Source organism: Hyaena hyaena, unplaced genomic scaffold (genome assembly GCF_003009895.1).
Source record: "Hyaena hyaena isolate Hyena2069 unplaced genomic scaffold, ASM300989v1 scaffold_11, whole genome shotgun sequence".
Classification (NCBI taxonomy): Eukaryota; Metazoa; Chordata; class Mammalia; order Carnivora; family Hyaenidae; genus Hyaena; species Hyaena hyaena.
Window position 1 is genome coordinate 7,875,308 of NW_024080643.1, and position 14,104 is coordinate 7,889,411.

The following is a 14,104-nucleotide window of genomic DNA, read 5'->3' on the forward strand; positions in this document are numbered from 1 at the left end:
GGGAGAAGTGGTATTTTGGGGTGTCTTATATATGCGTGTGTGTATATATGTATATGTATAGATAGATAGAAATAGTCAATTAATTGGCAATAGCAAATTAAAAATTGAAATACTTGATTTTTTTACATTTTGAATGTACAGATGTGGTCCAGATCTCCATATGACTGTTCTTTTCACATTATGATGTGCTTTTCATTGTTTTTTTTTTCCCCAAAGTCATACTTGTACATCCATAGTAACTATTTCAGGTACTCAGAAGAACCCAACTAAAACATGTCCTTCTTGTCTGAATAGCTGTTCTTAAGAATTTGCTCCATCCATTATTACACTTTTTTTTTTATGTTTAAGCTTTTATTAAAATGCTTTTGGGAATGGTTACATGTTCTTTCAGTAGAGATACTATTTGTAATTAAGTTATGTGGTTGTGTCTTACTGTGCCGACAAGCGTATATGTGCACTTTTATCAGGAAGAGTGGTGTCAGTGGCTGCGCTGGGCGGACTTAAAACAGAAAATGGATAAGTTTGCAGTGTTGTGGACTAATTCTTCAAAGAACAATTAGGGTAACCTCTTAGCAAAGTCTGTTACAAACGAGCTTTCTAATAGAAGGCAAACACCATGCCAGAGATAAAAGTCCTTTCTAGGTTTAGAGTTGGAAAACAAAACTCAAATAAAATTTAAAATAATTGGGGGGGGGGATTATTTCCTGATAGGTGTCAGATACTAACCTCACAGATCTCCATGTGCTGTTAGCAAAATGTAAAGAATTAACATTACTTAAAAAATATGCTGGTTGTCATATTTTAGAGCAAATTTGGACATACATACTGGGCACCAGGAAAAGTATGTTTAAAACAGACCAGGATCAGGGAAGCTGAAACCAGAATTTTAAAAAAATTAAATATTTGAGGATTATTTTGAACCCTATGTTTAGGCGAGCAATTGCAATTAATTACATTTCATATCTGGCAAAAGCCCTCTCTTGAAGGTATGTCTTTACATTTTCTCTTAATATAAATCTTTGATATCCACAAGAATTTATGAGCATATACTTTCTCTAAATAAAAAGGTAGAAAAGAGAATTAAATAAGTATCTTGGTTAGGTTTTGTTTCCTTTTGTGATACTTCTTAATCTTTGAAGTTACCACCTTACACTCACTGAAGAACACTGGCCAACCCCTTGTTGAGTTGTTAGTTAGGGTTTGGGAGGTTCTCACTCTCTTGGAGTGAGATTTGCCTTATTTCCAGGACTAGCAGAATCTATAAATATTACTCCCTTTACTTTTGCCAGTATTCTCTCAGTGCGCCCCCTTTGCGCTTAAGCTCAGTTCTTCAGGGGTTTAGATTTTAACTTTCTCTTGCAGTTACCAGCACCTGAAGTATTTGCCTTTCTCAGAGCAGCTTGCATTTGCTGCCAGGGTGGCTATATTAACAAGAAAATGGACAAATGGTTTGCTTTGAGATGAACCATTGTACTATGATTACATGAATTTGTCTCGTATCCCCCTAATTTAAAAATAAATTTATACCCTACATAAGCATAGAAAGTATTAATAAATTGTTATTTTTCTCGTTGAAAATATTTAGTAAAATTATACACATGTATTTTGTTTGTTAGATCTGGATATTGAACAAAATAAGTTTGTTACCATTTTTTAAAAATTTAACATTCATTCATTTTTGAAAAAGAGGTGGACTGCGAGTGTGGAAGGGGCAGAGAGAGAGGGAGACACAGAATGTGAAGCAGCTCCAGGCTCTGAGCTGTCAGCACAGAGCCCCACATGGGGCTCGAACCCATGAACCTTAAGATCATGACCTGAGCTGAAGCCGGATGCTTAACCGACTGAGCCGCCCAGGTGCCCCAAGTTTGTTACCATTTTAATGTAAGATTGCAGACTCCTAAAAAAATTGGAACTAGATTGTCAGGATTTTCTTTATGCATCTCTACTCGACATAGTACTCAGCATAAGTAATAAATATTTTTCATTACTGAATAGTATATATCAAAATCATTGCCTTTTTATTAATAAAATTGGACACTGAAATTTAAGGGAAATAAAACTGGAAAAGATTAAGCGAAATAGTTTTTATGAAGTACAGAGAATTTATTGCCTTACTCAGGTATTTTATTTCATACACTCAAGACTCCTCCTTTTTTTATGCTCCAACCTTTTATTGTGGAAAATTTCAAAGATGTACAAAAAAAAAATACCCAGCTTGAACAGCTTTAAATTCTTGTTTCATCTGTACTCTTCCATCCTTAGATAATTTGAAGTAAATTCTAGACATCATATGGGTTCATTCACGAATATTTCAGTTTGTTTCTCTAAAAGATTATCAAGCCTTTGTTTTTAGACAGCATGTTAAATAAAATACGTAATATTCAGTCAGTACGTTCTGAGTGCAGAACATACTCTTAATAACCTAAGACCCAAATAGGTGCCTGGTGAGAAAGCGAAATCATTTTAACAACTATTGACATACTAAAAGCTCTTAGTATTCATGGGCTGATTTTTTTTTTCCTCTTTTCAAAATCCAGGCTTCCTTCGTTCCCGGTTCTAACAGTTCTTCTTCTGGCTTCCAGCTCCTTCCCTGCACTTCCACAAGGGGGCAGATGAAGGAAGAGAGCAGTGAAATTTAAGTGAATCTGACTTGAGTTTTCACTTTTATTCATCAGTCAAATGGAGTTGCAGAACATGTGGGGGGCAGTTTTTCAGAAATAAGCAGACTTTGAAACAATTCGCAGTCTTCTCCTTGCTCTACAGAGACAAGATATTAGATATTTCAAAAGGGGGTGAAGTAATAATCTTTTATAAAATAGCTTCCAAAGCATTATCATGGTCTTTTAATGTTCTCTGTTAATGATTTGGGCTTTAATGAAAATACATCATTTGAACTTGTGTCTAATTTTTGGAAGCTAAAGTTTTGGATAACGGTGAAATTTCTCAGTGAGTAATGAAAATATTGCCTCGTTGATATATTTAGCTGGACATTTGATTAGTGAAGTGGCATAATTACTGTGTTTATGCCCATACAGCTCTCCCTTTCCTTAAAAACCTCAGTTTCTCCATCAGTGTCATTGAGTGAATTATGTTCGTGGACAGTCATAAACATATTATGATTACTGGTTAACTTACGTATGGCAAAGATACTATTCTATTTGAAGTATGTTTGATGTTGAAACACTCAAACACCAGAAAAGTGGATTTTTAGGCTGCGGGAATTTTAAATGAGCATCTTTAGAGTTGTATGTGAACTCGGGGCGCCTGGGTAGCTCAGTCAGTTAAGTGTCCAACTTCAGCCAGGTCATGATCTCACGGTTCGTGGGTTCAAGCCCTGCATCGGGCTCTGTGCTAACAGCTCAGAGCCTGGAGCCTGTTTCAGATTCTGTGTCTCCCTCTCTCTCTGACTCTCCCCTGCTCACGCTGTCTCTCTCTCTCTCAGAAATAAATAAAACATTAAAAAAAATTTAGAGTTGTGTGTGAACTAGTTATTTGTCTGGAAGTGTGGTATTTGCATAATAATCTGTGGGAGTTTTTCTGCTTCGGTATGCTATATATTCTTGTTCTTTTTTTTGTTTCCTGATTAATATATTTCTTGTGGAAATGCTAGTTTTCCAAGTAGTCTATTAGGAGACTCATTTTGTATATGTGGTTTTAGCTGTTTTAAGATATTGGGGGGGGGGGAAGGCGGGATAAATATGCAGAAATTGATTTTCCTTTTTTGTAGGTATTTTGACATCTGTTTTACGTTCATGTTTTCCTTCTGTTGCCACCATTAACATCTCTGATTATCAAAGTTTTTATATCTCTGCAGCATGACATGCAATTCTGATGAAACTGTTATCTTATATTTCTATAGAGGTTTTTTTTAAGCACTTAATGCCTTTTATTCCTTAGCTTCATGCATGAATTATGTAGCATATGTGAAGAGGCTTAAACTGTTTCCATTACATTCTTTCTGGATGGCTCCTGTTATATTTAGGATATAGTTATACTTTAGACAAAGTAAGAATGTTGTTGTTGACCTTGACACCAGATAACTGGGCAGACATTATATAGCTATGTTTGAATCTTCACAAAACGTGCTGTTAAAGCCAACGGAGTCTTGGCGGGAGACCCTTTTGGACAGCAGAGTTATGGAGCTGTTCTTCACGGTAAGTCATTTCCGGTTCTGGTGGTGAAGGCTGAGGTCAGGAGGGGTGCCACCGAAAACAGTACGTGCTTCTGTGTTCTTCTCAAGTGCAGCGGGACAGGTGGTTTTCTCCTCCAGAGCCTTCTCTTCTAACGGTACATCTGCTTAAATAGAAATTATATAGAAACGTTCTTGCTAATTTATAAAAGAGTTATAGAAATATGAATATCTTGGAGCTCAAGTTCTCAAACTCTTTGGTCTCAGAAGCCCTTACAGTCTTAAAAATTATTGAAGACCCCCGAAGAGCTTTTGTTTATGGAGTTAGAGCTATTAATATTTACCACGTAAAATTTCAAACAAAAAGCTTAAAAAAATTTATTCATTTAAAAATAGCAATGTGAGGGATGCGTGGCTGGCTCAGTCAGTGGAGCATGTGATTCTTGATCTCAGGATTGTGGGTTCAAGCCCCATGTTGGGTGGGGAGATTATTTAAAATCCTAAAAAAAATAGTACCAAAACCATTACATATTAACATAAATAACATTTTAGTGAACAGATAGCTATATATTTGGAAGAAGAAAAGTTTATAAAGAGTGGCATTGTTTTACATGTTGTACAACTCTCACGTCATGCTTAACTGAAGACCGCCAGATTCTCAGATCTGCTTTTGCAGACGGTTGTGCTATTGCAGGTCAGGTAACCTTGAGGAAACGCCACTGTATACACGTGTGACCATGAGAATGCAGAAGACAGATACTGTTAGTATTCGTGTGAAAACCGTCTTGCGCTTACAGACGACCTGACGTGGTCCAGCAATGTCCAGGGTCCCTGGACCACACTTCAAGAACCACTGGAAGAGAGGAATGTACTTCATGTACTCATTTATGAGCCATGGGTTAAGTTAGTGTGTTTGAATAGCCATTTATTTCAGTTATAACTTCAAATAGTCTTGTTTATTATCTGCTAAAAAGAAGTAGGTTCTGGGCGCCTGGGTGGCTCAGTCTTAAGTGTCTGACTTCGGCCTCAGGTCATGATCTTGCAGTTTGTGGGTTCGAGCCCCATGTTGGGCTCTGCGCTGACAGCTCAGAGCCTGGAGCCTGCTACAGATTCTGTGTCTCCCTCTCTGTTTCTGCCCCTCCCCTACTGATTTCTCTGTCTCTCAAAAATAAATAAACGTTAAAAAAAAAAAAAAGAGGTAGGCTGTATGTTCCCATGTTTGTTCATGAGAGTCCCCAGTGTAATAGTCAGAGACTGGTAAAGATTGTGTGGAGGGAGAAGGATACTGATTTGTTGTTAATAACATAAGCGCACAAGTGAGTTAGATATAATGACTGAGGCAAAAGCCCGATAAACACCAGTTAAGAAGAAAAAAAATGGAAGCTGTTTTACTCAATCCCAACCATTTGTTTCATACCTTTTTATTTGTTACAAAAATCTTATTTACTATCCTTACAACTGCCTTCCTTTCTTGATTAAACCATTTAAAATATTGTAGTTCTATGGTATATATTTTTAAATACCTAGAATAAGGTTAATCATCCATGGTTATACACATAAAAATCTTTTCTCTAGAAATGCTCAGACTTCATTACCTTGCAGTATATTCTTTACATCGGAGCAGTGATGAGTAAAAGCACTGTCAGTATCAAAGGGGTAATTGTAACTAAACAGATTCTGGCTCCTGCCACATCTGACAGAAATTGTTTTGGTATGTATCCAAGTTCACTTCTTTGTGTTATTCATTTGACTGAAAGAAGAACCCACTCTAGCAGTTTCTGAAAAGGTGACAAACTTGCTGGCAGTACTGGAAACAACCCCCCAGATCTGAACAGCTGTCTAGACAAACCAGACAGCTGTTCCCAGCAGCTGGGAACCGCCACATGCAAGTAGCTTCTGAATTTGAGACTTAACCCTTTTGACGCTGTGTTTGTGGCCTGCTACTTTCATTTAAGGAGTTGATGAACAATTTTAATTTGTAATTTGTTACACAAATGACATTGGCTAATCTTTTTATTTCATTCAGTTTTTGTTAAATTTATTTTCGATCATGTGAATTCATTACCTAATAAAAAGCAGTTTTCTATTATCCTCATTTCTTTAGATTTGAGTGTATAGACGTAAATGTACTATTGAATGGAATTGAAGCGTTAAATATGTTGGTCACGTCTAAATGGAGAAACACTATAGGTTACATTCTGCCCATCAGAAGTTTACAAATGTCTCAGTTTTTCTTTCTTCCATAAGGTATTGGAAAAGCCACTCTCATTAGTTTTTCCTCCTACCTTTTTGGCTGATCCTTGACCTCATTTATGGTCTCTCTTTTTTTTCTTTGCTCATTGCAAAAATATTAGTGTTGTATCTCAGTTCTCAACCTTGCTGGCTGTATACGCTTTCCTTGGATTATCTCTTCCACACGTAGGACTTGAAGCACCACTTCTGCTCCGATGACTCCTAAATCTATATTCAGCACGGGCTGCTCCAAAGTTCCAGAGCCTTATAATCCAAGTGCTTACTGGGTGCTTTAGTTTGGATGGCCTGCAGACATCTCAGATTGAGCGTGTTCCAGTAGAATTTATCGTCTTACTTGCTTCTGTTTATTCCTTGTCTTGCTTCACCATTCACCTCCGTGGGTGTTCTGCTAGGCTTTGCGTTTCCTTACCCTCTGCTTTCCCTATTCAGGTGATGAATTCCGTTTTCAATCTGTTTAATATAGTTCAGTTTTGGTAGAACTCATTTGCAGTACTGACGTTGGAAGAAGGGCAGGAGTATACTGTATTATGCAGGAATTAATCATTGCTTTATCATGAGTTTTATATGGTTCATATTTCAGAGAACATAAGTTTGAACAGTACATGCAGCCTCTATGGCAGTTTCTTGTTTTTATTTTATTACATGATCAGCATTAGCCATTTCAGTCATCATTTCTTTTGATTCCTTACTTCTGGACCAAGAACGAGCAACCATTTGGCTCTAAAGGGAGAAGAGAAGCCCTCGATTGTCCCAGGTGGCATCGTGTCCATTGGTTGCATCTGCCCCTGAGTAAGGTGCTTAATGTCGACTAGGTGAAACAGCTTGACGAAACTTAGTTTCAGTTTTCAGACTCAACTCAAGAATGAATTGTGTTCAAAAGTTCATGAATTGGACAATGTAGATTATATGAATTTGTGTATTATACTTTTCCTATATAAAACTTAAAATGTAATAGAATATATCTTGAGAAGCATTTGTGTTATTGTAGACCAGGGATTGGCAGACTTTTCCTGTAAAGGCCAGGTAGTCAATATCAGCCTTTGCAGGTCATGTTCTCGAGGCAGCTGTTGAGCTCTGGCTTTGTAGGACGGCAGAGACCTAAACAAACAAGCGTGACAGGGGCAGTGCTCCTGTAAAACTGTATTAACAGTCATCAGAATGTGAGTTCTGTGCAATTGTCAGATGTCTTGAAATGTTATTCTTCTTTGATTTTCTTTTTCCCAACCATATAAATATGTAAAAACCATTCTACAGGCCTTACAGAAATGAGCAGGAGATGGGATTTGGCCGTTGGCTGTGGTTGGCCAGACCCTGTTCTAGACCACAGAGGGTGGTTTATTTTACGCATCTCAATTAACTTTGTAACTTTTTAGTATTTTAAATTTCTTAGAGCCTTAAGAAGCTCAAGGTTTAAAGATTAATGAAATCAGTCCGTGAATAAGGATTTATTACCTGTTCGTGGTGTACCGTGTACCAAACGTATACCTGTGAATATTTACAAGAAATATTCCAACTGCAAGTAATTTATAAATGGTTTGCAGGGTCGAAGTGAACATAACTTGAAACAAGTAGAGCACAAATGTTTAAAATTTTGTGACACATTCAGAAAGCAAAGAAATTTGTGTAGGATCAGAAGGGCTGGAGAAGTCAAATGCTTGTGGAAAGTAGAAAATGGCTGCCATAAATGTGGTTGGTGGATTGAGATAAAAATTTACCTATATATATTTTTTTCTTTTAAATTTGCCCACGAGCGAGGGAGGGGTACAGAGAGAGGGAGAGAGAGAGAATCCCAAGCGGGTTCTGTGCTGTCTGCACAGAGCCCGGGCTCTGTCTCAGGATCTGAGATCATGACCTGAACCAATACCAGAGTCGGCCACTCAACCGACTGAGCCATCCAGACGCCCCTGCAATTTCTTTACTAAGTGTATTTTCCTTAATTATGTTTCATTATATCTGATTAAAGAAATGAAACATCTTAAAAATCTGAGAATATTAGTAACACTGTAAAATTAGGGAGCAGTAATTCATTTCCTTTATACAGAATACTGTGTACCAGGTGTTTCACATTAGTGCTGCATCATTGATATAAAACCTAGATGAGGTTTAAAGTGGACTTATATATAATTTAAACAAAATTTTTAAAAATTTAGCCCTTGTTAATAGCAGTGTGTATAGGATAGAATGTGATTCAGACAAATTGTGGGCAATCTCAGAGTTAATGAAAGAGTGTGCTTATGTACTAGTTGAATGAGTATCTGGGGATTGAAAGGTAAATTGATTTTCTAAGCGTACAACTGTTTACTTCTACTAAAGCAGCATCTATATACTCTTGATTGAACTTGTTTGCTAACTTTAGCAAGAAGCTGTAGCGAGGCATAGTTAGCATAATACAGATGACTGTCGTCGTTGCTGTTTTTAGAAGAAGCAGTATGTCTGACTGGCTGGCATCTGTCTCTCTCTTTGTCATAACATCCTGGAGACAGTTCAATTTTCAAAATGTAGGTAGCCCTCAGTTAAAAATTACTTGATATGTTTAAAAAATCATGGCCTGTAATGCAAAGTGGACTGAGGGACAATTTTCAAATTTAGTGAAGTTCAGGAATTAATTTTCTAGAAATAACTGCTACAGAGAATTTTTCTCTTACCTCATTCGGCATGATAGACACGTGACCCTTACAAAAGAAGAATTTATTTTTATGGATTAGTAATTCTTTCTAACAGGTACATCGAAAAATCAGAGAAGATTCAGATATGGCACAAGATTCTCTTCAGTGCCTTGCCCAGTTAGCTTCTCTTCATGGACCCATCTTCCCCGATGAAGGCTCACAAGTTGATTATCTAGCACACTTCATTGAGGGATTACTGAATACTATCAATGGGTAGGTATACTTGCCCTTTGTAACTGGAAAAAGAGCTTTCATTTTTTTCTTTATGTTTAACAGTAGAGGAGAAAAAGATACTGGTGATCTTCCCTGTTTATATTTTAAAGTGTAGTTATATGGGAATTTGAAATTAATACCCAGAGACATGCCTTCAAAAGCGAATAGGTGATAATATCTGCATGTTTGGGAATGAGTTCTTGGGACTTTTCTTCGACCACTTAGTAATACTCATTACTCGATTTCTAGAATTGAAATAGAAGATTCTGAAGCTGTGGGGATCTCCAGCATTATCAGCAACCTGATAACTGTGTTCCCTCGAAATGTTTTAACTGCCATTCCAAATGAACTTTTCTCGTCCTTTGTTAACTGCCTCACACACCTCACTTGTTCTTTTGGGCGAAGTGCTGCACTGGAAGAAGTGGTGAGTGACTATTCTAAAATAAATCGTATCTGTTTTTTACAAGGAAATTTGCGATGCCTCTGCCACGTTTCTCATGAAAAGTAATTAAGCAAATGCTAGCTACTGTTAAAATTGCATTTTTGTTTATATGTGAAAAATATTTGGTAATCTGTTTAGAAATCTCACTTTAAAATTTTTGTGGATTAAAATCACTTTTGCATATTAAATTTCTTGGTGTCAAGATTTTAACTTTGAGATAATTTAGTATCTGAGTACAGGAACTGGAATGAAATGTTTGTATTAAGGATTATGTTGAAATCCCATTTTAACAGTGAAAGCTTTCAAGGACGCTGCTATCGTGTGGTTGTGATTATAATTTTATATTTTTGAGAATTTAAAGATTTTGGACTTATCTGGAAACTGTAGGTATAATTTGGTTTATATAATTGTAACCATGCTGGTTTTGATTAGGCTGTGGTCTTTTAATTTTTTTGGTTTAATAGTGTATCTTGGTAGAACTTAATTTTCATTAAATTAAGACCAGTAACAGTACTAAAGATGTTTTTGGTACAAGTTTTCAAATGTATATTTTCCAGATATAAAACTTAATTTAGGAAACATGTACTAAAACTCCTTGACAACACAGCTGTGTTTGTAACAGTTAATGGTGAATAACTACATTACTCATGGGAAATAATTGATTTTTTTCCTCCATAGTGGTTCTTAAATTGTTGAAACTAATTTTTCTTTTTATGAACCAGTATGTGAATTTTTTTCGAAGACTGTAAGAGTAAAAAGAATATTTGTCAATATCTGTTAGAATTTCATGTTAAATCCTGTGTCTTGTGGGGGTGTGGCAACGTCTGTGTGCGTTTTCGTATCCCTTTAAGGTGTTCAGAAGATAGAGAACTCGGGAGTGATTTACGTAGTTGGACACTTCGGTGGTTTGCTGAGGAAAGGAACCAGGTCAGGCAGATATTCGTGTGTTGGAAAAAAATGTAGGTAGTAAAGGAATAGAAGTTGAAAGGCATCGCACGTCAGATTTGAATTTCTCGGGGAAAGTTATGTTCAAAGCATGGAAATCTAGGTCAGTTTTAAATATTTACGCTTTATTCAAAACCCTCTCCAGTTGTTACAAATTCTGAATCAAATCAGGTTTCATTTAACATGGTCTCATTGTGCTTTTCCGTCCTTGGTTTGTTGTCTCTTCCAAACCCGGCAGATCGAACAGTATGTTGATCACGTATTTAGCAACATAGCTATATTTTAGTTTCTGTTTGTGGATTAATAAGGAGGTTTCTGAACATTTTATAGAAGAATTCCCAGAAGATAGATAACATTCTTGTTTTGCAGATTTTAAGTGTAGATTTATTTCTACCAGGGACTGGCAGCTTGGAAAACCAATATTCTGTCACAGCCGGCCGAGACATTTTAGAAAGCAGCAGGTCTGGGTTCTCTTTCAGAATAGATGTGTATTGTGCGTGTTTCACAAGAAGGTGCGCTGTGGTTACATATACCTAACAGGTTTCACTGAAGAAAAGTGTTCTTTTCCTTTGTTTTATTAACTTCTTTTCATTGCTCTGCTCTGACATTTAAAAATGGTTTCAAAAGAATTGGTTATGTCCTTGAAAAGGCAACGGGGAAAGATTTGTCTAAAGCTTTGTATTGCTCCGAGTAGCCAGGTGGGCGAGGTTTGGTGAAGCCCAGGGCTAAAAGGGAGGCCCCTGCACCAGGGGCCCAGCTCCCAGGAGACTGGACAAATCCTCCTAAATGTCATCTCAGCCTCCTGCGGTTTTCATTCTATCTTGTGTGTGCTGGGGGAGGGGCGACTGGGGAATGCACAGCCAGTACCAAAGTACACGGCCAGATCTCGCCAGACCAGAGTGGAAGTTCTGGGACACAGGCCCTATCATCTTTGTTTCCTTGGGTGCCCAGTGATTGTCGTACTGGTACCGAATACACAGTTGGTGACTTCAGATGGAAAAATACATAGTAAATGATCTTTTAAGTAAAACTAGAAAAATAGAGACGAAAAAGAACTGCTTTGAGAGTCAGTGATTCGGAAAGAAAGATCATGAACTTTGGAAGGAGACAGTACTGCTTAACCTTTTTTGGCCATGTTGATCTTAGGTAGGATAACAATTTCTTCTAATGTTCTATAGGGTAGGTCAACAGTAGAGAGTGCCTGTACAGTATGCACAATAAAATGTGGGAGAGTAGCAATAAAAATGAGCCTTTACAATAATAGCATTTATTATTACTCAGAACCTGTATTGTGAGCACTGATCTTCCCAAGACGAGTTTTTGAGTTTTGTTGTTTTGTGCAAGCCAATAGTTTTAATATTACTCTTCTTCATACTTTTAATTTTGTGTATTGTTTACTTTTCTCTAAAGTGAAGGGGTTTTTCCCCACAATAGGAAACAGAGTCTGCATATACACTTTTGTCTTATTGTGAGAATATTTTTTCAGAGCTATACTTATTTAGGAATATATATAGATTGTCTCCTTTTTTTGAAATCTGTGTCTCTGGTGGTGATTATGTGGCTCTAGCAAGAAAAAACATCTATACGTGGAAGGAGAAATTCTTGATACTAATGTGCATTTCATGAAGTATGTCCTTGCTGGGTGGCTTTAGCCTGTGTGAGGACTGTTATTTATGGTAGCTACTTGACTGGCAAGCAAACTAAAAGTCTGTGCTCAGAAAGAGTGATTCCAGTCTTCAGCCACATTGTTCTGTTGGCTGTTAAAATTTCCTATTCTTACTTGAGGCTTTCTGAGGCCAAGAATTTTTTCATTGCACCCCAGAAATCAAGTCACTGTCTGTTGCTGGACTGAAGACGTGAGAATGACTATAGAGATGGATAATTGCCTTAAAAATCAAAATTCTAACGCAGTAATTGTTCATATCACATCAGTTATTTCATCAGATGTTTATAATACTAGTACATCATTTGAATCAATTTAGTGAAATTGAACTCTGACTTGAGCTCTACACTCCAGTTTCTTGGTTTCTTTTGTCAGTAGGAAGTCTTAAGTGCAGCCTCTGGTAGGTTCATCAGTGGTGGAGCCGTAGAAAATTGCAGCTTGGACTCTTGGTGGTTTTGTGGGGGCAGATTTTTTTTAAGTGATCTATCTATAGGGTCCTTCTAACAGCTGCAGTTCTTGTCCACCAAATCAGTTTCTCTTGAGGGACGCTGGAAGCCAGGAGTACTGTCAGCCGCATAGGTGTTCTGAAGTTAAATTAATTCTGTGCCTTCACGACTGGCTAGGAAAAAAACCAGACTGAATTAATTCCTTTTACATTTAACATTCAAAGAATTCCTAATTTTTAATAGAGTTCATGAAGTTTCATTTGTGACATTTCTATAATTCTTTTCAATATTGCCTTAAATAATACGACCCCAGGAAAAGAATCTACTTAGAGCAGATGAATAACAGCATAAACTAATACAGTTCTTTCAGTCTTTCATCTTGTGTTTGTCTTTTCTTATTAATGTTTTACACTGTACACTCCATATATTATTTGATCTGTCACTGAACTTGCCTGTGCCAATGTACCAATGCCTGTATATTTTAAACTTACTGTAAAATATTTCATTCATATAAAATAAAAACATTCATATGTGTACAAAAGTTGTAAAGAATAATGAACAACTGTATACCAACCATCCAGATTAAAAAATGGTACATTAATAGGACCCTTTTTTTCCTTAAAAATTTTTTTAACATTTTATTTATTTCTGAGAGAGAGAGAGACAGCGTGAGCAGGGGAGGGGCACAGAGAGAGGAAGACACAGAATCTGAAACAGGCTCCAGGCTCTGAGCTGTCAGCACAGAGCCCGACACGGGTTTGAACCCACGAACTGTGAGATCATGACCTGAGCCGAAGTCGGACGCTTAGCCGACTGAGCCACCCAGGCGCCCCGATAGGACCCTTTTTTAACCTTTACATTTATCTGGAGTTTTCTTGCCCCTTTCTTTCATTGAAGACACAATTTTGTCACATTAGTTATTTCTGCAAAATGATTTTTCTTTTTTTTTCCATCATGTTTGCACACAAACACTGCTAGTGAGCTTCCTGGTCAGTGTTGCTGGCACTTTTTTTCCTGGCCACTTTTAATCTCTGATTGTTGAATTTGTTTTCACTCCCAAGTCCTTGAAAGAGTAATTACAGTAGCAGCAGCCTCAGGCTGGAAATATGGAATGCAGAGTTATAGAACGCTAAGGAACTTCTTAAAGATTATTCCTTAGAAATGGAATTTTCTGTGTGAGAGTGAATTGTCCGTACCCATCTTACTGGATCTTTAATGTCTGAATCATATGCTGCTTTTTTTATTAACTCATGTAATTATGTTTACATATGAAGAAAATACTGATGATCAAAGAAAGAGCTTTTCAATTTCATGGAAAAGATTTGGAGTTCTCATGTTGGTTATTTG

At 37.0% G+C, this 14,104-nt stretch overlaps 1 protein-coding gene across 4 annotated transcripts in view; it reads left to right on the forward strand.

Annotated features, from left to right (window-relative positions):
• Positions 1–14,104, forward strand: part of XPO4 (exportin 4) — a 123,172-nt gene that overhangs the window by 74,363 nt on the left and 34,705 nt on the right. For all 4 annotated transcript variants that reach the window (XM_039254867.1, XM_039254859.1, XM_039254886.1 and 1 more), the window contains exons 7-9: positions 4,042–4,154; positions 9,104–9,261; positions 9,511–9,685. In XM_039254867.1, the coding sequence (XP_039110798.1) occupies positions 4,042–4,154; positions 9,104–9,261; positions 9,511–9,685 (446 nt within the window). The remainder of the gene's footprint in view (positions 1–4,041; positions 4,155–9,103; positions 9,262–9,510; positions 9,686–14,104) is intronic.